The 23,508-nt window shown below is 46.2% G+C and overlaps 2 protein-coding genes across 4 annotated transcripts; one reads left to right on the top strand and one right to left on the bottom strand.

The window, feature by feature from the left end:
- Positions 1 to 805: 805 nt before the first annotated feature.
- Positions 806 to 23,485, bottom strand: LOC108155901 (cation-independent mannose-6-phosphate receptor). Of its 2 annotated transcripts, none has more exons than XM_017287043.2 (18): positions 23,394 to 23,485; positions 22,974 to 23,045; positions 22,828 to 22,914; positions 22,321 to 22,537; positions 22,098 to 22,261; positions 21,764 to 22,047; positions 21,548 to 21,695; positions 21,367 to 21,488; positions 21,191 to 21,303; positions 14,368 to 14,855; positions 14,064 to 14,177; positions 7,642 to 7,788; positions 7,267 to 7,446; positions 7,068 to 7,194; positions 4,801 to 4,868; positions 1,743 to 2,031; positions 1,529 to 1,659; positions 806 to 1,445 (listed from the first exon to the last, which is right to left on the bottom strand). In XM_017287043.2, the coding sequence occupies exons 2-18, from the start codon at positions 23,022 to 23,024 to the stop codon at positions 1,365 to 1,367; spliced, it is 2,811 nt and encodes a 936-aa protein (XP_017142532.1). In that variant the 5' UTR covers positions 23,025 to 23,045; positions 23,394 to 23,485; the 3' UTR covers positions 806 to 1,364. The 2 variants fall into 2 exon arrangements, with proteins under 2 accessions (XP_017142532.1, XP_017142533.1); XM_017287044.2 differs by having other exon boundaries at positions 1,857 to 2,031.
- LOC108155906 lies at positions 18,612 to 19,484 on the top strand. Of its 2 annotated transcripts, XM_033389511.1 has the most exons (4): positions 18,615 to 18,729; positions 18,791 to 18,891; positions 18,963 to 19,210; positions 19,241 to 19,483. In XM_033389511.1, the coding sequence occupies exons 2-4, from the start codon at positions 18,804 to 18,806 to the stop codon at positions 19,403 to 19,405; spliced, it is 501 nt and encodes a 166-aa protein (XP_033245402.1). In that variant the 5' UTR covers positions 18,615 to 18,729; positions 18,791 to 18,803; the 3' UTR covers positions 19,406 to 19,483. The 2 variants fall into 2 exon arrangements, with proteins under 2 accessions (XP_017142540.1, XP_033245402.1); XM_017287051.2 differs by having other exon boundaries at positions 18,612 to 18,729; positions 18,963 to 19,484.
- Positions 23,486 to 23,508: the final 23 nt, after the last annotated feature.

The following is a 23,508-nucleotide window of genomic DNA, read 5'->3' as shown; positions in this document are numbered from 1 at the left end:
ATGAACTAGACCGAAGAGCACTAGGCCTTTTGGACCAAGTCTTTCTACATTCGATGGATCAAATTTTTAGTTTTGATGCGGACTAGTCTTCAGATCAAAGAAAGCAAGAATTTCTCTGATAAAAATGTGGAAGAATTCTTATTGTTCTGGTAGATGATTCCTATCAGGTCCTATTTGGACCTATCTGCCCCCTCAGCTTTCCGCTACAAGCTAGGTTCTGTTTACCAAGACAATACCTATAAAATGTATCAAGATTTTAAAGTATAGAAACACTAAGTATTTGGCTCATAAAAACAAGTTCCTTTGATAGATTGTATCAAGTAATGTTCGATTTGGAGGATGTTACTTACCAAAACAATGTCTGAAAGTGTTCTTAGCCTCTTTATAGGAGCACTTAATGCTCTTTTGACGCCATGCTGTTGTATTGATAATAGATCTTCTTTGAAAGTGTTCTTAGCCTCTTTATAGGAGCACTTAATGATCTTCTGACACCATGATGTTGTATTGTTCATAGATCTTCTTTGGACCCACAAAGGTAGTGTATATATAAACCTTTAGCTGGAATCAAAAAGAGTTTCAGTTAGAGAGTTATACTTACCAATTCAGGATCCGCAATACTTCGCAGACTAAAACCTTAAAGTCTTAAACACCATACTATCTTTAATAAATTTTAAAATTTTTAAATTTTCATTATATTTGTATACACATTCACAGTTGTACAATTATTAAAATGTTATCGACTTAATCATTAAAAAATACGCACAAAACAAATAAAAACAAAAAGTTTGCCCTAAGAAATAAAACATCGTTGGAAAGGAATACCTTTAACGTTACACAAAAGGGGTGGCCACACACACGATGTGGTTTAAGTACTCGTAAATCATCGCATAAAAGCAAAACTCCCAGCGAAAATACTATTTAAATTCATAAGCAATTGTCCCATGCAATTTCTGGGTTAACTATAGCTAAGGGGGGGGATTCCGGGGATTCTTCTTTTTTATATGAAGTGTATATAAAATATATAATGTTGTATAATATATATATATATAGGTCCTTTAAGTGTGTTCTGGTTTTTTTCTCGTTGTAGCCTATGCGTATTGTACAATTTTATATATCAACATCCTTTAGCAGTTCTCCTCTGTTCACATCTGCGTCTTCAATCTTATTTATCTTTATGCCTACATTTCTTTACTACAGTTTTAGTTTCTTTCGTTTTTAGCTCACAATCAGTTCCAGTTTCAGTTATGTCTTTGGTGTTCAATTTTCTGCACTTTGGGATGCTGCATGTCTCATCACACATGCCACCTTCTGCTCTGCCACATTATCCGCATTTAATGGCGAAGACGTGTTGCCACGGATGCCACCTAAAGCAGCATGTCATCATCGCTTTCGGTAAACTCGCCATTGGGCTCCAGCAGCAGATTGGCCTCTTCGTTCGACTGTACCTGCAGGCAAAACGGGGCAGGAGAGTAGAGGCGCGACATTAGCTCTTTGAGTGCTGTTTCCACGGCCATGACCGTTCACTTACTCTGGAATATCTGACGGCGGAGTTGCTGCGCCGGAAGAGGCGACGCACGCGATGCCTTCGCGCCGGCGAAAAGGCGAACAGTCCCAGGCACGTCACGCAGAATGTCACCGACAGAATGGCCGCCAGGATGGCTGTAAAATGGAAACATAAGCGTTACAAGTGACAGATGCCAGGCAGAGAGATCTGTTGGCCAGCAGTTTTGCGTTGCACTTACTGCCCACGGAGGCCGTTGGCCCGATGGGAGCAGCCGCCGGCTCGCTGCCAGCTGTTGTTGTCGTTGTCGACGTGGCTGACGTGGCTGCTGGCGTGGCCGCCTTGGTTGGCTTACCCGCTGGCGATGCTTGGGTCGTGGTACTGGTAGTAGTACTACTGCTGCTCGAGCTGCTGCTGCTACTGCTGCTGCTGCTGCTGCCACCTCCGGCATCCTGCTGGGGCACACTGAGGGCCAGGAACTGGCAGATGCTCGGCGTGCGCTGTACATAAAGCAAATTGCATTGCTGGTCCTGCAAGAAAACGAAAACGGATTCTTGTAATTAGAAACTTTCTTCATTAAGAGCAAAAGAAAATAAATAAATAAATTGATATGGCGGAGGGCATAAATTCCCAAGTAAAATACGGGTGGACCCAGCTCCAGTCAGCTGCCCATCGTGGCGCAAATTTGTGGCGCAACAACTGCTCGCAACTTGTTTCCGGCCACCCAGGCCCTTCCTTCTTCGTCCTGTTGTAACACTTTCACCCAAAGACCATTTCCGGCGCGACCAGCGCTCCAGCGGGCAGAATGAAACGGCAAATGTGCGCATAATTTAAAAACTTTTGCGGCCCGAAACTGCAGCTGCAACTGGCAACTGAAAGTGGCAAAAACGCCAGCCAGCCAGCCAGCCAGCCAGCCAGACGAACAGCTAGCCCGCTCGCCAACCAACTGGGGGAAACTTTCCCGTCACGGCGAGGCGCCGCGCCAGACACGAACATGTCCACAAGGAGAAACACCGCTCCTGCAGCCATCGCAGTGTATAGAACGGATGGTGAGGCAGTGGAGCGCAGGACGACGACTCCCTACCAACGACGACGCATTAAAAAGTTTGCAGCCATTTAAAATCCCATTTCATTGAATCGCTAATTTTCCTACAGCGTCGTCGCCATGTTGCCTCCTATTTTACTTGTTGTTGCTGGCCAAAAGTTGTCGTGCAAGGGATATACTCGTACATATATACTATATCCTGGAGAGTGTTATTTTCCGCTCTACAGTTCAAGGATTAAAACGTGCTGGGCGTGTTGTTTTCGCTTTGAGATGTTTGAGTTTTAGTTTTTTTCCCCGTTTCCTTCCTTAAATACCAGCTAGAAGCATCCTGTTTGGCTTAACCTGTTGATTTAGTGCGATCAATTAGCCATCTTCCAGTGTAGGCAACAAATAATATTCAAACAAAATTAGCACAGATTCAGCAGAAGCAGACAGCGGACGTGGCTGTGCCTCCCCTCATTGACAGACATCGCACTGGCCCCGTTGGCAATTCGATTTGGAAATGTTTGTCAGAGGTGGCAAACAGCTTGCAGCTTGGTTTAAATTTGGGTCAATTGCCTGGGTGCCACAAATGCAAAATCGAAACCCAAACAGAAGGCAGAGAGTGCCGCCCAGTCGATGGGAGGCGGCAGCTCTGGGAACGAAATATAAAACTATCGACCTACACAACACTCTGGCAATCTGGCAGTCTGGTAGTCTGGTAGTCTGGCATTTTGGTAAATGTTTTCAATCAGCCCTGATTCCTCTGGCAATTTTTGGGGTAATGGACTACAATGCGGTTAGATGATATGGGTTGAATGGGTGGCACCGGCCCCAGTGCAACCTCAAGCACTAATTGCGATACATTTTTCGGGGAAACGGGCTATAATGCAACCGTTTGGGGCCCTTTGCCACTAATTGCGATGCATTGTGCCCGGCATGGGGGCGGCAGCTACTCGTACCTGCGGTTAATTGTCGTATAAGCAAAGCAAACAAATATTAATTAGCTTAAAGAGAGAACTTCCAGAGCTCTCCCACACCCACACCCACATACACACCCACATGCATATGCATATGGGCATGCTAATGATGCTGAAGGTGGGTCCTGCCAGCAACAGCAGCAGCAGGACCACAGCAAAGTCAGAGTCATAGCCCTGGTCATTAGTCAAAGTGCTGCAGGCGAATGCAACTTAATTATATTACGACGAGTATGTGTGCATGTGCAGGCGAAAAGGTTGCAGCTTGTAGGTTGGTTTGTAATTAAATTTCAGCTCCTGTCGACTACCGACTGCCGACTGCCGCCTGTTGGCATCACAATCATTTCCTAATCGCACGCCAGAAGATCAGCAGGAGGCCAGAAGGTCCCAGCAGCAGCAGCGTTAGTGGCAGCCACCTGGCCAATAAATTGGAGCAACGCAAAGGCGAAGAGTGCCTGATCTGTTGGCCACCTGAATTTCAGACTGCTGCAGTTGTTATGGAAACAAAGGCTTAGGTGGCAACTACACCCGACACCCCGCAAACAAGCGGACCAAAGAAACAAAAGCCCCATCCCCTGCGGGGGGGGGGGGGGGGGAGAAGAGCTATGCGAAAGCAATAGACAACAGGCAAGAGGCAAGAGGCAAGGCATGCAAAACGAACCGCAAAAACAAAAACAAAAAAGGAAATGACATCGAGGCCGCAGAGCACAAAGCCGCACGGACTCCCGGTGGAAACAATTCGAAAGAGGGGGGGGGAGCAAAAAGGACTGCAGCAGGAGTATGCCCAGGAGCAGCTGAAGGAGGAGGAGCAAAAGTAGAAGCAGGACCCTGGAGCCGCAGTACAAGCCTGAGCAGAAGCACGAAGCAAAGCCGATTGCCAAGTGGTAAGCATAACAAAGGACACCTGCCACGTTTTGCTTTCCACCCAGGACCTACTGTAGCACCCTGGTTGGTCCCTGGTTGCCCTTTTCCGCACACATATTTCTTACATTTTCACTTTGAAGCCCAGGACCTTGCCTTGTGGCAAGACTTTGAGAAAGGGAGCTCCAAGACACAACCACAACAACAGCAAAAGGACAGAGAATATATATATATATATGCAAAAAAGAAAAAAAAATGTACAGGATCTCTTTCCATTGTTGTTTAGGGCACCGCCCGCGTTTTCTTTGATGCGCATTTGGCAGGGCTCGGAAAAGTATGCTACGCTTTGTGTGTAATCCTTTGCGGAAGGCGGGGATAAGCCGCCGAGATATGATGTTTGCTGCTTCAATCCGATGAGCGGATGAGCCCCTACTTACACTCGAAATGGTGCTGGAACTCTGCGTCTCGTTGCTGCATATCAACCGGATCTGGACATTCATCGTGCCTGGAAGTGAAGATAATGTGCATTAGTCGCCAAACAAAAAATCACTTTAATTAGTTCAAATGAACCCACAGACGCAACAATCTTAACCCTTATAAAATACAGACAGACCCACGAGCAAATCCAAGCCCCGGTTCATTCCGTTTTAATTGCCCAGACAGAAGGATATGGCCAGGGTCTGGCAGCCCCGGACCACAAAACATCAACGCTGTATCCTTATCAAAATTTCAAATGATAGGAGAGGCTCAAAAGTGGCTTTTGGGGGCCTGGACACCGCACAAGTTATCGCATAAAAGCCAAAAATAATTATCACCACAGACACAGAAACAAAAGCTGTACGGTCCGGTTACGTTCCGGGCTCTGCTCTGGCCTCTCCACCTCCTCCTCCTCCTCCAAGAGGGTCAGGCTGCCACTCTTGTCGGTCAAATGCTCAGCATGAAATGTGTGTGTTTGTGTGTGTGGAAAGGGATCCAGTGTCGCAAAGCCACACAAAATCTGCACGCCAACAACTCGATGGGATTTGGGCGGCCCACTCCTCCGCAGCAATCCACAGGCACGGCACCCAAGCCTACACACAGCCCCAATCCTCGACGTCCCATCACCCGTTCCGACTCGAACTGTTTCGGAAACATTTCTGGTATCTGCTAACGCCTGTCACTGTGCCGCACATTAAAATTGTCTGATCGCTTGCAGATTGCGCATTGTGCTCTCCAACAATGGAATGGCCAAAAAAAAGACACAATTTCTGTGGCCAACAGAGTTTTAAAATAATTTCATTTTATGCCCCAGGAGGAGGCAGGAGGCAGGAGGCAGAGACAGTGCCAGAAAATGTGTCATAATTAAATCGTCGTCAGTTTTATTTGTCAAAACAAAAAGTTTTGCGTTTTAATGGCAAAGTTTTAAGTGCCATGCAATGGGTCGAATAAAAATCATTGTGCCCCATATAAGGCAGGCTCCAGGCAGGGAAGGAGCCAGTCCCAGAACTGAGCCACTCACCCACGTTTTGTCTGTCTGTCTGTTTCTGTTCTCCACTCTGCATGCATTAAATATTCATGCAAGAGTATCACATCATCACACACACACAAAAAAATCAGCAAAAACAGGAAAACCCCCTGAAGAGCGTAAAAAAAAAATATTTAAAAAAAACCAGATATATTCTCAAGTGCAGCAAGATTATTTTACCGCATTATCTCGTAGACAGTTTTTTTCTCCGTTTGCTACTTTTAACACTCTGGCAGGAGGGTATTTTGGTTTTAAACAGATTTTGGCTATGCGGAAGACTAAAGGTTTTCGGCCTATGAAGGTGGGATTTATAAATATTTATTTGGATAGGCAAGCAATTTAGTCTTTTAATTTTTACTAAAACTTGGATAAACCTCAGACTAGAATTTATTTTTTAAGCAGACAGAATTTGGAAGAATGTAAATCATATGCGAAATATTTGCTGGAGTCTGAGGAAATTATTTTTAAAAATTACAAAACCCTCTATCTATAAAGACATTCCCAAGCCCAAGCCATTCGTTAGGCCAGGCCTTAACATACCTTCAACATACACTATTCAAATAGAAACACCCGTTCTTAAAGGGTATCAAAATCTTCGGTACCCGTATGTATCGCTTCTCACTTGTTTTTTTTTATAATTTCCAACGTTTTGCTTCCTTTTTATTTCCACCGCAGACAGACAAAAAAGAATCTTAGTTAAAAGGCAAACAACTAGAAAAGAAGCAGCTCCGAAAAAGAGTCGCAGTTGCAAAAAACCCGTCGCTTGGGCGGCTCCAACATAGTAGTGGAGGCAATAAAAAAAATACCAGCGACAAAAATGACGCGATAAAATGCCAGAAGCGACGAGCAGAACAGCGGAGCGAAGGGATAAGCGCGAAGAAAGTGCATTGGGCTGTGCGCCAATTCTAATGCGATTTTCCTATTTTTGCAGGCAAAAACAAGCCACGGAGGAGCGGTGCTTGTACAAGACCCACGAAAAAGTTGAAAATCAGATAAAGAAAGGCATACAAAATGGCGGCAATGCGCGTGTTGCGCCAGCGGAAGGGGAAGCGGAAACGGAAACGGAAGCGACAAGCGACAACGTTCTCTCCAGCTCTCGGGGTACTCTTGAGCAAGAACAAAGTGCCAGGATATGTAAATCGAATTATCCGTTGACCCACCCCCTTCCCGGTAGCCACAGTCCATCATACTCGGGCTCACCTTCCTTGCCACAATTGGGGGCATCGTGTGTGAAGAATATGTTGACCAGCGCCTGAGAATAGTCCGTCATGGCCTTGCGATGCTGTCCGCATAGATCCAGCGACATCTTGGTGTTGTTGTAGTCCACCTGCAGGGGGAGAGCAGACATCGATTATGGAACAGGCACTTGAGACGACCGGCTCTATAATCATCCACTCACCTCGATCTTGCCGTCCTTGGTGAATGGTGCACTCTTGAAGTTGAATCGCTGGCCCAGCTCGTCGTGCACCAGGTCGCAGGTCTCCGCACTGACAGTGCACTCGTGCGGCGGGCAAAAGACATTCGTTTCCCACTGAAAGTCATAGGCACAGTCCTCAATCGAACGGAGAACGGGTTGCCCCTAAATGGCGAAGGAGGAGGAGAAGGAGAAAACAGTCGTCAGAATGGTGAGCGAGAGCCAGTGGAGGCACATAAAAGCAATTTGCTGAAGAGCAAACGCCATCGGACCTCGGCCACAAATGGCGGGCAGGATGGCAGATCAAATGCCGATGCCAAATAGCGAAATGCAGCTCTCTGGTCCTTTGGCACTACTTACACGACCCGCACGCATATTACAGTTAAACAGGATGCGTGTGGACAGCTCCGTCTTCTTGTCCGTGGGACAGGGGTCTCCTTTCACGTACAGCAGCTCGGCGGAGGTACGGTTCACACGCGACAGCGAAACTAAAGGGAATCCAAGGCTCTGCAACAAGAAAGACAGAGAGAGTGAGAGGTGGAACGGTTTAAAGAAAGCTGTGGCCGAATGAAATGTTTAACTTTGTGTCTGAGATTGCGGCAAATAACTTGGAAATCCCCTGTCTGAGCCGAGCACACGTTCTCATACTTGTTATCGTTGTGTCAGCGTTGTCCAGGCCAACCAGCAGAACATCATTTGGAGTCGATAGGAAAGGACAGGAAAGGAACGGAAGGGCAAGGAAGGGCAAGGAAAGGCCGGACCTGCACATCGATGAGATGCGTTGATAACTGGCTCCGGCTCCCAGTTATTGGTTTGGGTGGCATGAGGCACAAGGCCGGACCGGACACACGGGCCAGCGCAGCGAAGTGCCAGCACAAAACGACAATTTAATGGATAGTTCAATGGCATAGCCAGGCGACAAAATTCAAGGAAATGGAACTAGCTGGAAGCGATAATTGGGAGGGAAACCATAGCAGGGAAAACCTTCAAATGATATCAAATGAATATTTCCCAGCCAAAAAAATATCTACCATCTCAGATAAAGTTGATTATTGACAATTCTTATATGGAAATGGAAATGGTAGGTAATATATGCCACCTTCCAGACATATGACATGTGTGCATCGACAAAAACGTTTTTACTGGTTGACATTTCATCGATTTCTCTGCTCCTTTTAGGTTTCGTTTGAACAAACACCTTTGAAACACCTTTTTCTGATAGTCCTCTTCTGTGTACCTTCTCCTAAAATATGTAGTGAAATGTGAATACTAGAAAGGAATAAAAGTACCCTTTCACTCTACGTATTCTTGATTGAACACAAGACACTCCAAAGAATGTAATGATTGAGTTGCCAAGTCTGCAGCTCCATTTCCATGCTATCAATACACAAAGTCATTCCGGAACTTGTCGAGTCATTTTTTCTGGCGAACAGTTTGTCGCCTGGACAGCTAGCTGTTGCTGTTGCATCGATGGGAGCACACTAACTGCCACTATTGGCAATCAGGCAGCTTAAACGCTGTCAGCCATCCAACTAGCCGGCCAGCGACGTGAGTTTAATGCGCAAAAAGCAGACGCAGAGTGGCAGCCAGAGGGCTGCAGTTCCAAATGGAACTGGGAGGAAGCCAGAGCCAGGACCAGGACCAGAGCCAGAGCCAGGACCATGGCAAGTGCATTGGCGTTCGAGTGGCTGAAGATTTATGCTCGGGTCAACAGGGTCGATGGCGGCAAGCGTTGCACATGTTGTCGTCTCATCTTAAACGTATTAGCAAACGGAGGGAGGGCGGAGAGCAGCGAGGATGGGGGTCTGTTCCAGAGCCCCAGTTCCGATCTCATTTTGTATGCAGCACAGGCAATGTTTTAGCAGTTTGCTCTATTATTTATTGCTAACCGTTTCACTGCGAAATTCCCTTTCTCGTCCGCTGGTCCACTTGTGCTTGGGAAATCCATTGGAAAATCAAAATCCAAGCTAATGCGCCATCAGCAAACACACAGGACATAGAGGACCATGGACCATGGCTGACCTTCAGCAGGCTATCCTCATTAGCATTGGGTTTCAGAGGACGAGACACCGACAGAGAAAGGGAGAGAGGAGACTTTTGTCTGGGGCGCCAGCTTACCGACTTAGAACAACACCCAGCCACTGGCACTGCCACTCCCCCCGCCCAATCCCACTCCCCCGCCCAGGCAGAAAGGCTGGTGGGTCCGTAAGTTTTCCCCAGTAGCTTGCTGTGCAAAATTTATTGAAAAACTTTCTTATCGCATTTGAACAAGCAACTAACTTCTTGCTGGGATTCTGCGTATATAGGAGTACACTCGTATAGTCGTATGTGTGTGCGTGCTGCCGCCCTAGTATTTGTGATTATTTTTTTAAGTTTCGTGCAACTTTTCTCTCAGGGAAAAACAGTGTAAAAAGTAAATACAAGCGACGAATGGGGGCACAGGCCAAACCGAGAGTAACTTAATTGTTTGCAGATACAAATAAATGAGACAGAGACAGAGAGAAAGAGAGAAAACATGGCCAAAAAGGCCAAGGAAAACAAGAAAATCTTGACTTGATTGTTGGAAAATCTCATCTGGGGGTTGAGTCCGACGAAACAACGAAAGTTTAAGGAAAGAAATGGGGAAAAAGATTAAGAGAACTGTGTGGAAATCTCGAAAAGGATTTCGGGACACGAAATTTATTTAAGAACCTTGAACGGAAAGAGAGATCCTCTAATTGGTAGGCAAAAGGCGACCCAGCCACTACCTGTGCGTGTGCCCCTCTGCCTCTGCAATCGCCATTGTTTGAGTGAAATAAAGTCCAGATTCCAGCAGCTCTATCAGAACGAAATAAACTTCAGTCCATTCTCATCGAACTTGTAAGGGAGCTGCTTAAGTTCAAAAGCAATAAAGATTTGTGCAGGTTCAGCGTTTGAGGGCCGAGATTCCAGACGGAATACCTCTTGGAGTTACAACAATAATAGAAATGAAAAGAGAGCTCTGAACAACAATGACATGAGGGGACGACAGACAGGCCGCAGGACAAGCCCCGGCCTGGCATGGATAATAAGAGGCACAATGGCCGGAGCCGTAACCATGGCCCAGCATTATGGCTGGCCAGAACAATGGCAGCCGAGGGGGGTTTGGGGGGGTGCACGTTCATGTCCCAAGGAATTTAGCTGTTTGCCCAACAATTTGATCAATTTCATTATTAATGCCATTTGATGGGGTGAAGAGCTCAGAGCCCAAAGCCCGAACCCGGAACCCAGGATCCAGAAGCCAGAACCCGGGACCCCGAATGACAACCAATTTGATGATTTGCTGGTTATTGTCGGAAGTGCAAAATGCAAATGTGTGCAGCCGGAGGACCCCCGAGCTGAGGATGAGGCAGGATTGCCATGCCAGTCACATGGCCGTTGCCAAATTTGCACTGGCACAAGTCAAATGCTGCAACCAAGTTGACAATGGAGTCGCTGAATGCCAATGAATAGACTCGACTCGACTCCACTCCGATTCGTTGCGATGCGATTCGACTGGCAATCCAAGGCGTACACATTCAAGGAAAAAATCAAACGTGTCGGGCCAAACACGGATCCGGGAGCATCCTCCAAGTCAAGCGCGTAAGACGACAAATGTCTACAGTGGGAGGCCAATTTAAGGGCAATTTCAAAAGGATTTAAAGCTAGTTGAAATACATGAAATAATCTTGTTGAATAGTTTGTTAAAACTATGGGAAAGGGAATGAAAAGAGGAGTTTAGGAGTTTACTTAAACTTTTATCTGGAGCAGAAAAAAGAGGCAGGTTCCGACTGGTTTTTGTTCCAAAAAGTGTGATCAGACTCTGAAGGAATTAATCTAAGAATCCTAGCTCAAAAAATCCAAGATCTTGTTCTCCTAGCGGACTATATTTCTTCGTTCTGGTCTATACATTCCCAGATACTTTACCCAAGATCCCAGCTATGCTCTTTCCGCATCGTATTCCTTCTTCTGGGAGCTACCACTGTACCAGCCAAAGCCCTGGGGATTTGCAATGGCAGCACATTAAAATATGTGCATGCGATAAAGGCAGCGCAGAGTAGGGTTTGAGGTGGTGGGGAGAGTGCAATGCCAATGGAACGGCGACAACGTTCGACAACTGTCAATGAGTGGGCGTGGCAGGCAGGCAGGACAGAGAGCCAGTCGGAGGGATGCTGCCAAGCAATCAGCTCCAGGGATTGAGTGGAGGGTTGAAGGGCGTTTTTGGGGTCTGTTCAAGTGCGCGTCAGCAGCTAGCAGCACATTTCCGTTTCCGCACACGAAATGCTCTGAAAACGGAGCATTTTCGAAATGCAAAACGTGGCACAAAATGTCAACAGCAGAGAGACAGAGGGAGAGCGAGAGGCTACGAAAAATAAAAAATAAAGCAATAGAAATTTTATAAAAATATATTTACCATGACTGCGTTACGAGTATATTTCTAGGCCAGCGGCATGCAAACAAAGCCGATGGCACTTAAAGCCTGGCCTCCCCTCCCACAGGAGGAACCATCCATAGCACCAGCCCCCACCCCCGCCCGCAGGGCATCACCCATTCATCCATCCACCCAGACATCCCCTGATCTAACGGAAATGCTTTACAGAGCACGTCGCCGGTGAACCCACACCCACACACCCACCCAGTCACACACCCATAGACATTCGCATAAATACACACATGGATGGATGGTGGCCGCTAAAAGCTGTTTTTACAGATATTTTTGCGCCACTCTGCCTCCCTCCCTACCGCTGTAGGAATCCCAATCCTGCCTTCAATCCCCAGGTCCCTTCCCCTTTAGGGCCGCATTTTGCCATTTCCTTCCGTTCCGTCTCGTTACGTAACGCGATGTTACGTTGCACTGACCTTACGTTATGCTGAAATATTTCACTCGCGTGCTGCCAGGCCCCAAAACCCCAGACCCCAACCACAGACCCACTTAACTCCCAACATTACCAAAAAACACTGGGAGAAAAAGACGACTCAATTACGCATCAAGGAACAAGCTTTGCCTCAAAGATTTCTATGTTAATTTAGATAGGATTAGGGATCTTTAAGTGGATACATTCCAGGGCAAAGACTATACAATTCCCAAGCAACGTACATATATTGTTTTTGCTATCCTGGGACCGACGTCGCCAAAGACTGTATATTTTGTTCTGGAAACCTGAAGACCTGTGGAGACTTTGTATATTGTTTCTGAATTCTGGGAACGACTCAACTACCCATTAACGAACAGAAAAAGTACCAGTACTCCGCAAGACCGTACCTCAAAGCATCTATTTGTTTATAATGGAATATCTTGGTATTTTATAGGCAGTATCTATCAGAAAATAGCCCTATTTCCATTGATATAAAGAAATTCCTAGAATATAATCTTACCTGGCTATTTCAGATCTCGTTTAGAGTTTCATGTTTCACTTTCCCCACATTTTAAGCCCCTTATCATAGTTCTTCCACATTCCCAAAGCAAAAGTTCATCATCTCCAATTCAGTCGGCATTTTCTCGCAGTGGATTTTCACAACTCCAACGCGCATTGCCATTTGCAACGCGTACGTGCTTATTTTTTAGCAACTTGAACAATGTTTTTGCTCCCGGGAAATTTGTGCAGCTTGTGATAAAAGTTCAGACCGGAAGGTGTGAGCTCTCTGTGTGCGTGTGTGTGTGTGTGCCACGTGGAGGAAAATGGAAAGCGAGGTCGGGCACCGGCATATGGCAAGTGAGCTAGAAAGATTGCCTCCACCTAGTGGCATGCATCCATTGTCGCATGCAATTATTGCGGCGATTGGAGTGGCATGTGGGGGACTGGTGGACTGGTGGACTGGGGCACCGGGGAGGATAGAACATTATAATTCATCCAACTTTCGCATCAAAAGCCAGCCAAAACCAGACTTCACCCCGGGGTTAAGTGGCAGTGGGATTCTTTTCAAGAAATGTACATGCATGCATGTACGTGTATGGCATAGGTGGTTCTGAGAGCTTAACGTGTCTGTATGAATTATTAAGCTCCCCTCCCCCCCCTGCAAATCCTCGGCAATTATCTCATTCATTTGCAAAGATTCAGGCCAGGGCCTGGGAATTAAGGATAACAACCATTGCTGACCATTTTGTGGCCTGGGGAAACAAATCTCATTTCAAGCAAATTTCATAGCATACTTTTGTGGGCTTAAGTATTTAAGCACATGACCCTTGGACCCCCTACCCCCATACCCCATCCCCAAGTAGCCATCATAGCAGTTGGGCCGACAGTTGGACAGTTGGAACACTAGCCATGTGGCCAGCGATGCGAGCCGAGAGCCCAGAGAGCCAAGAGTGGGATTTTTGGCATTAAACAACTTTTGGCTGCTGTCAACGGCAGACAGTCCGGAGTCCTAGTCCCAGTCCGAGTCCGAGTCCTGCTCTTGTTAATGAAGCAAGCAAATCCAGTGGTCACTCCACTGGGGAATTTCGGATAAGGGCGGCGGCATTGAGGCTTCTTTTTGGATGGGTCTGGGAGCAAAGCTTAGCAATTAGATTGCTGCATATTTAATGCATGAATGGTGGCACAATTTTGCGGGGCATTCGGCCAAACGACCAACATATTGAGGCGTTTACGAGGGTCGGCTACGTTTTCGATCCAAAGGAGGTGCAATTTACGACCGATCCCCAGGGTAGACCGCACACGGATACGTAGATGCATGGCTGGGCAAAGAGTTTGAAGCACATAAGCGGCTTTCTTTCTTTCCTTCTTTAGCTGCTTCATTCACGTGGCCAACATTCTCGCTTTGTGTTAGCCTTCTGTGGTACTTACATGCTCCTCCTCGGGGGCACCGGAGGCCGCCACTTTGGCCATGCAGGCACCAGAGCCGCCGGCACAGCCTAATTGGTATTTCGGCACTAATGGACGGCACACATTCAAATAGAACTGCAAGGAAAGAGGAGACCATAAGATAGAGAGAGATACAGATACAAATGGTTAGAATGGATTGAAACGGTCTTGGTTGGAGACCCCCCATCCACGGAAGCCTCAAAGTACTAGTACTCGTAGATGCTTTACAAAGACAAAAGCCAGCAAATTAGAGTCCAGGACCTGGGGGAAATCACGGGGAGCTCACCTTTGTCGTTTTGGGCACCAGATGCTCCATGCTGGCCGGCAGCTCGACTCGTGCCTCGTAGTTGTCGCTGGCGCTAATCAAGGGCGTCAGGTCGATCAGCTCGTCCCCGCTGCTGCCGACGCCGTCGGTGGTGTGGTCCACGTAGACGGTGGCCTTGCATCTAATCTGCTCCTGGCAGGCGTACGGCGTCTGATATTGGATTAACAGCTGACAATTGGAGTCCTCAATTATTTGCAGAGCATTGCTCCGGCCGGTGGTTCCGCCGGCTCCACCGCCTCCACCGCCAGCGGTGGTGCCATTGTCCTTTGTGGCATTGTTCGCACAGACAAATTCGATTTTCGTCGACCAGAGCGACGTTGCGCCCGATCCAGTGGGACATTTGGCGCCGTTCTCGTAGAGCAAATAGAGCGAGCCGCTCTGATTGAAACGCAGATGCGAATTGGCGTTTCCCAGGCTGATGGTCTCCGCATTCTGTTCGTAACAGGCGCCTGCAAGTGGACAAGAAATGTGCACGCATCAATTGAGTGTTCGGCCGTAGACACAAAGCGTCAAAAAATCAAAGGGAAAAAAAACAACGGCCAACGTCCAAGGCAAAGGCAAACAGAGACCAGCGCGAATCCTGGCCTGGCTCAAAAGCCTCTGCTAAGCATTCACGAGAATTGTGGACAGAATTGCCCGCGTCTTCCCCCAGGACACCCCCTTTACAGGATGGCAAACACAAGGAAGCAGCGACGACAGCAACAGCATGCCACGGTCCATCAGTATCCATCAAAGGAGAAACTAATTGTTCTCGTTGTTTGTCCGCTTGGTAGACTGTTTTTTCCAAGGGCCTCCAGCTAAGGAAGGGGCAGAAGAGGCTTCTATACTCCGATTTAATTGCTTGAACACAGCTTAAAGTTATTTTTATAGGGGGAACCATTCGACAGCTCAATTTTATGGAATAAACAGCGTCCTCACTGGTGCTTTTCCCTTTTCAATCTTCCATTTCGCTTACAACCCGAACAATTTTGAGCAACGTCACTCACATTTTGCCAGATTTTGATTGAGAGCCCTCGAGCAGACAGCATTGTGATTGTGATTTGACTAGAGTATGGTAATTTCGTTCATCCTTCTCTCTCTCTCTCTCTCTCTCTCTCTTCCTCCTCCATATACTATACACGAGTATGTACAACTACTGCTCCCCTCTGCCTTTATTCTCATGTCCATCGCCATGGTGGAAGATTTTTATAGTTTATTGCAGACATTGAAGGAATACTAGCAGCACCCCATCGCATCCCATCGCATCCTGCACACATGACTCTCTAGGATCAAGGGCCCCGACCAACAACAAGAAAATCAAAATCAAAATGTGAAAAAGAGAAGAAAAAGACCAATTGAGGTGGCTTTTTCCAAATCGAAAACGAAATGGACTGTCAACTAAATTGATAAATGACATTGTGGGGGACCTGCGTGACAATATATGTACGGACGGACGGACGGACAGACGGTCTGTCCGTCCGTCTACATCCCAGTGTAAACATCTATGGCAGCAGCAGGTTCTGTGAGTGTCCGGCGGAAGCTTGCAATTGAATTTAGCCGACCACAAGCAGAAACAGAAGACGTCCTCTAAAGATTTATATGTATATGGTTTCAGCACTGAGAGAAATGCTTTAAATTTAACAATTCTCGTGTCTGAGACGAAAGCAAGTTCAAACATGCTCTATGGAGTCTTTTTCTTCTCCAAAATCTCTAACAATCGTTGCAAAAGTACAGCCTTGTGGGAAAACCAAGCTGTTAGAGGGACCCGTGACTAGTGTTGAAATCAAGCGGTACGATTCTATTCCTGCTTAACAACTGCTTGTAACAGTAATGCTAGGGCATCGACTACAGCTGCTTTTGAGCTTGTTGCACTGCTTTAAATATAAATTTAATTTATATTAATTTAATTTTATTTAATTTTTATTTATTTAATTTATTTAATTTAATTTATAAATTTAAATTAATTTAAATTTAATTATTATAACTCCAAAGAATTGAATTTTCTTAAGGTGGTAATACTCGAACTTGATAGCGTAAAAAATATTCAAATGGGCAGTATTTATAATGCCTGTTTCTTTTCAATACGGGCACTAAAATATTTATATATCCTTGATAATAGATGATTCTAATCCGTTCCCTCTTAGCACTGCTTTGTCGCAGTGTATACTTGAAAAGTGTACACCTTGGGTGAAAATCATTTCCTTGTCAGGATTATCCAACGAGATTGACCTGGTCACACACAACCAATACACACCCACACCCACACCCACCAGATACACCCGCCAGATACACCCACACACTGGCATTAATTCAATCCCAATGCAATCTCTGTTCGGAGAAGGCTTTGGGGGGAGGGGCCTCGGGCCCACAACTCGCATTGTGGCCAAGAAACAAAAACATTGTTTAAATTCCTGACATTGCACGAAAGGGTTAAATAGAAACGAGGCCCTTCGGAGGAGCTGCATGAAAGGGTTAAATATACATATATTGTATTGTATAAGCGGGGGCCCTTCAAGGAGCTGACTTTGTGGCATTGATAGGGCGAGTGGAAATGTTTTGCCGCAAAATATATTTCATGGCTGGCGCATATGCGGGCCCCAGGGCACGGGGCTGGTGCTGAAGCAGGAGCAAAGACCATTGCCGAAATGGCTAAGAAAACTCAAGCAAATTGAATTTCAATAGGAAAACAACCGTCAAGAAAGGTCCCAGGAATCCCTAAAAACATTGACCAGCAGCCGTCTACCAGGCAGCCCTGGGCAAAAAAACCATAGAGAAAAGCGAGAAAAACAAATATAAAACGATTTAGTAGCTGCCTGATGCCACTTGGATGGCGCATCCTGGCCAAACAGCTGCCGGCAAGTGTTAGTTACGGTGGGGGGGCGGCAGCAGCAGGAGAGGGTTCCTGCTCTGGTTCTGGTTCTGGCCAGAATATGGTGTTGCTCCAAATTGAATCTGCCCCGACAGAAGCAGCAGCGGCAACAGTAACACAAATAACCGGAGGAAACCGAGGGCAGCACATAAAAAGGAGTAAAATATACACAAAACAAAAAGCATAAAAACAGAAAATTGAAAATTATCAACATTGAAGCGTTGCCATATTCAGGAAAGGCAACAAAAAGTTGCCTCTTCAGTTGGTTTTTGTTGTGCAAATTTGATATACTGCTGCTTAAGGGCTTTGTCTAGCTTTGATTAGAAGCTAGAAACTCATTGAAGCAATGGTGTTCAGCCCTTAGGAGGCGGTGATATTGAGACCATTAAGACTCTATGACCTTTTCGGGCTTTATTTTCCATACAAAATTAATTTCTTAAGGCCGGACAATCAAATTCAACAAGACCACTGGGTCTCTGGGTCTCTGGGTCTCCGGCTATGGCAAATCCACCTTAATTATCGGCAATCATTTAAAACTTCTTTGGTTGAAAATTGTACTCAGTAATAATTTAAATGATGGACTTACCTGACAAGCGTTTTGGATTTGTTCTAAAGTAAAACTAAAACCCGTGGTACCCATTAGGCGTACTCGTTACTCGATATTTTTCCTAACCGAGTATTTCTTCTTCAAGCCTGTTTATCACTCTCCTTTTTACTCGGGCTTCCGTTCGCAAAAGCAACGACACCATCTCACCCAATACCATTAACATTTACCACTACTCTAAAAGCATTTAATGTGCATGCATGTGAATGAATGCTCTTGTGTGTGACAGAACGAGACAGCATCTTCAACTGCGTTTTGTGTGAATGCCGCTACCGTTGAGGGTACGCAAAAAGAACTAGACTAAAGAGATAGACTGAGATAAATAGACATTGGCGACAAGTAATGCCTAACGCCATCGCCTTCACGGATGATTAATGCTTTTTATATGATCGTATTTCAATATATGTACTTGATCTTGATATCTGCTCTTACTGCCCCAAGTTGAAATGGAATATATACGTTTTGCCGTATAAAAATACTCCTGGTGTTATGAACTTAGACTTTGCTAACATATATACATATATATATATCTATATGTAAAATAATGTCCGTAGCTCTCTATAGACACGTGTTTCGGATCAAAGCCCCAGCCAGCGAGCAGAATTCAATATCTGAAAAGTGCGGCAATCCACCATTTCTGATGCAACAAAAATGGTAGACCAAGCAGATGCATACATATATTTTTCTCGCTCTCTCTGCATGCTTCTCCCATAAGTCTAATGTCTTAAGGCCTTTTCTCTTTTACGCAGTTTTCGATAGCTTTCGCGATTAATACGGTTTTTGCAGTGTTGCAAAGAGAGGAAAAGTGGCCACCAATTTTGCGTCTCATCGTTTTCGTAAAAAATTCTGCAAAAATTTTAGAACGCTTTCGGTGAGTTTATGGTGCGCTATATAAACCGATTTCCATTTATTAATAGCAAGCTCTATAACAGGAACATTTTCCCGATGTCGGAGCCACCATCAAAACGGTCGCAGGACCAGCAGCGGAATGTTTCACCCAAGGCGCAGTCGCAACTGCAGCTGGCCAAAACGGGCAAGTCCATGTTCTGTTCATATAAAATGTAATATATCGTTAGCTAAGCAAACAACAAACGCATTCCACAGATTTGAAGAGATCCGCCTCGGACTCTTCGATGGAAAACATCTGGCGCTCAGCTTTCGCTCAATGGAACAGCGAACCATCTTTAGGGCAGAAATCTCCGAAATCCAGAGAGTCACAAATAGCCCCTCTGCATGCTCTTCCTCAATGGAGCAGCCAGGAGACTACCCGTGCCGAAAAGAATAAGAAAACCGTGCTAAAAGAGCAGACCCCAGCCCAATTTCCAAAACGGGCCTATAATCGACGTAAGACAATGTGTACTCGATCAGACACCTTGCCAGAAAAAGTGCCCAAGGAGTTCAACGATAATCTCACACCGGAGCAGAGGCAACTGGCCAACGACGCTGCTTATTGGGAGGAGAAGCTGTGCGGTCGTACACATGTGGAGGGGGGCCAGGCCATGTTCCTTCGCGTTTTGAACCTGGTCAACACCAAACTATTGACATAACTATTTCCGTACATAACGAATTCAAATAAAGCTGGCACTTATTGAGTGATCCGTAGGGTCCTAGATGTGATGCAAAATAATTGCAAATTTACTTAGACATATAGACAGATGGAAAAGCGTAAAATTGATGTTGACGTGGGGGAGGGGGGGATGTCAACGTGATATCTGCAGCAGCACGCACATAACCCGAGGGCATGGCCACCGCAGGTCCACTCAAAAATACAATTTGCTTGGTGTTCCGCGCCATAAATAAATAGAAATGTAGAATGTAGGAAAATTACACAAAATGACAGTGCAACGCATGCTGCATAAGCAATTAACAGCAGTTGGAGGCGTGGATTAGGAAGGAGCTGTTGGCTGGGTCGGCTGGTGGAGGGGCGTGGCCATAATTCAGTTGCAGGCAGACAGCCGGGGCCAGGGCCGGGGCCAGGGCCGGGGCCGGGGCCACAACCAGAGCAAACTGCCACTGCCAAATGCCTTCAAATATTGAATTCAACTATGTAAACCAGGAGATTTTAATGGAGAGGAGTGGAATGGCAGGAGGCAGCAATATGCTGTCTGCCCGTGTCAGCTGGGCGCCAAACAGCGAGCCAGCAACGCGTATCTGTATCCGTATCTGTGTACGGATGTGTGTGTGTATTTACAAAAGCCCTGCCATGTCCTGCGAGCTCCACCAGTTGTGTGCGTCTGCTATTTGCCTAACAAATGAAAATTTCATGTATGCAGCTCCTCCGTGCCAAGGCCTCTCCTGGACATCAGTTTTGGCAAAAGGGAGCGCACACTTATTTATTTGTTTATGCCGAGGTCCCAGCAGTGGGCCACGGTATCTCTGTGTGGAGTGCCGAGCTGGCTCTAACTCGCGGGAAAAGAGAGCCAGCGAACCAAAAAGGATATGCGTCTGCAGTCAACTATGAATGCAGGACAACACACCGACACACTGCCTGACGTGCTGCGTGCATGTATGTGCGTGCGTGCGTGGGGCCTGTGTTGCATGAACAACAGAGAGGCACACATTTGCCATGCCAACAGGCCGCACATCACGGAAAAGTTGTTATTTGCAATACGGCGGCAACGTATGGGCCTCATGTGGATGCAGGCCATACAAAGGACTATAAAATAGGGGTACAAATAGAGAGAGATTGTGATATGTGGGGCCCATAAAGCAGTCCGTACAATAATTGGAAAACGGATTGACACGAAAGACCAAGAAAATAACCATATTCGATGAAAGGATTGACAACTTTAAGGGCTCCCCTTTAAATAGGGCACATAAACATCCACTTAAATACTTTACTTATTATTGAAAAATACGTAATGTATATTTATTTTCCATTGGGAGTCGTAAACGGAAAGAGTCGGTTGTGCACACGCCACGCAGGGCCGTAAATTATGTAAATATATGACGGAACCACATCACAAACCTAAATATCTCCCACCTCACTTATACAACAGCAAAACATACATAAATGTATGTGTGTGGGCGTAAAGGACCCCCACAAATATCCACGCATGAGCGCACTAATGCAAAACGGATGAAATGGTCAACACTTGACCACCGCTGCCCATCCCATCACATCTTTTTGCACCGTATGGGGAGGTTGCCAAGACGATTATTGTTTCCAAAAGGCTACTCGAGCGAAAAGGGCCATTAAAAATCATTAATCTGAAAGAATTGCAAGCGTTTTAAAGCCAGCTTTTTCTAAATTAAGCTATGGGAAATATTATAAACACAATTCCTTGAGGCAGAAACCATTTTTGTTTGCCTTAATTAATATTTCGACTTACCGCCATTCTCCTGGCAGGGATTTCCTGCACTGGCGCACACGGCTACCGTGTAGTTGCGACCATCTTTGGACAAGTGATGCACTGGCTGGCTACTAAGCGAACTAAGATCCAAACTATGGAGCGAAACACAAGCTGATTTAGGTTCAATCATTATAAATATCGTTCGGTAGACTTACAGCTCATTGGTGGAGGTAAGTGCCGTGCAGGGCTTGAGATCATTGCAGGCCAGTGGCGTTACAAAATTGAACTGGTACGTGCACTCGTCTGCTCCAAGGCCCGCGAATTCGGGATGTGCATTCTGCAAGGCCAACAAATGGTTAGTGTTTCCAAGACTTTGAAAAATGAGGGGCCACCCACCATTATGGTCTTGTCGCAACTAAAGTAAATGACACTGGTGTAATTCACACTGGAATTGCCGGCACAAGCCGTGGGCGACTCGTGTCGCAGCAAGAGCTGTCCGTTCTCCATAACGGGATGCGACTGCACAGTTCCGAAATTGATGAATCTACAAGAAATGCATTGCTTTACCACTGGTGTTCGTTCTTTTATAACTATATATGAAAGACTACCCACCGCTCTGAAGTATTTGTGGCCTTGGGAGAGTAGAGGCATATGCTGCTGCCAGGCGGACACATGCTATTTTCTCCATAAAGCACGGGCTTGCACACATTAATCAGAAAGACAGAGCCCTGCCGGTTGCTGGTCCTGTAATTGGTGTCGCTCAAAGGCAGCAGATCGAATGTTCCATCCGTTTTGGTGTCCCTTACGCTGCAGCTGTTCGACTGCACTGCATCCGGAATGGGCAGGCAGGCCAGCGGCGTCTCGTAGGTGATGTAGAAGGAGCAGGCATCGTTGGCCTACGAGAAAAACATGAAAACATGTCTCAAAATCGCTATAAACTGCTCACATATCGCGTAATATGCATTGGATTGGCATCCAAAGTGTAATCGCAGCTGAGGATCACATGAAGCTGGTAGTTTGGATTATCTGCGGTACCATTTTCACATTTGGCGCCGCTTAAATACTTGAAGTACATTTTGCCATTGTAGTAATGCAGCTCGTGCTGGCGTCCTGGAGGAAGAGTCGATTTAAATTGGATTGATCGAAGACAACTCATTACAAATGCTTACCCAGGACATACTCTTTGTCCTGTTTCTTGAGACAGGCCGCCACATTGGTCTCCCCATTGCACGTCTTGGAGAGATTGCCGCAAACATTAAACTCGAATTTGTCATCCCCATTGCCCGCACTCTCCACCACATGAGCGAGGTCCGAGTGGAGGGCACTAAAGTCGAACGTATTGCCATAAATGGGTTCCTTGAGCTTGCACTCTTGGGTGGTAAAGTTCTGCAAGATGTGCAAATGTTAGTACAGCTATTAAGAGGGCCATAACAGTTCCAGCAACAGTTGGAACTGTTATCGGGTCTATTGCGACTTGATTGATTCCTAATTGGCCCAGCCAACAAACAAAGACAAGAACAGAGATAAAGCTATGCACTGGCCGGAGTTCTTGTTCTTTCTTGGCCAATAGAATGCGGCAACAAGTGCGCATTCACAGCTGTTTGTGGCGCCACAAGCCAGGGCAAACCAATCGGCACCAAACCAACTCCAGTCGCTCCCCTCCTAGCCAAACATACCAGCTGATCGGCCGCAGAACCGCCGCATAGCAAAAGTAGGAGAAGTGAAACCACAGCTATATATGGAAAGCCGCAACGCAGTTTTATCTAGAAAAGATAACGAAAATTACTTGTAAGCAATTAGTAATCATGTAAATATCACCCACCATTCGATGCACCCGCCGCTTCGGCGTATCCTGAGCCGCTTCGCAGTTCATTTTCCCCAACTAGTCAACGGCCTAAACGAAATTCAAGAAATGGGAGAATCTATAACTGGTCGTCTCTGCACTTGGATCTATTAGTAATGCCCCGAAAAGATTAACACTTTGCACACAAAGCAATTTGATCGGCCTGGCCTTATCACAACGTTCGTCTTGTTAACTGTTTATTTTGACAGAGAGCCGAGTGAGCTATTTGCTGTTGCGCCTCTCTTCGATTTTTCAACGGACCGCGGCGGAAAAGAGAGGGAGATTCTGGCTGTTCCAGCGCACACAGCAGGCCGGGGGCTGCACTGAGACGCAATATCACGACATGATTCACACGGAGCGTATATGGCAAACAATGGCACACTATTAGGGCTAATATACCTGCTTATTTCGGCTTAATTATTTTGGCAGAGCCAGCCGCGAATCGAACTGTTATTTTGTGTTTGTGTTTGTGTGTGTGGGTGGGTGAATAGCAACGGCCTGCAAGAAGAAGCAC

This window comes from Drosophila miranda, chromosome 2, assembly GCF_003369915.1.
Source record: "Drosophila miranda strain MSH22 chromosome 2, D.miranda_PacBio2.1, whole genome shotgun sequence".
In the NCBI taxonomy this organism is placed as follows: Eukaryota; Metazoa; Arthropoda; class Insecta; order Diptera; family Drosophilidae; genus Drosophila; species Drosophila miranda.
The sequence above is the reverse complement of the archived record's forward strand: the minus strand, read 5'-3'. Positions and strand labels throughout refer to the sequence as shown.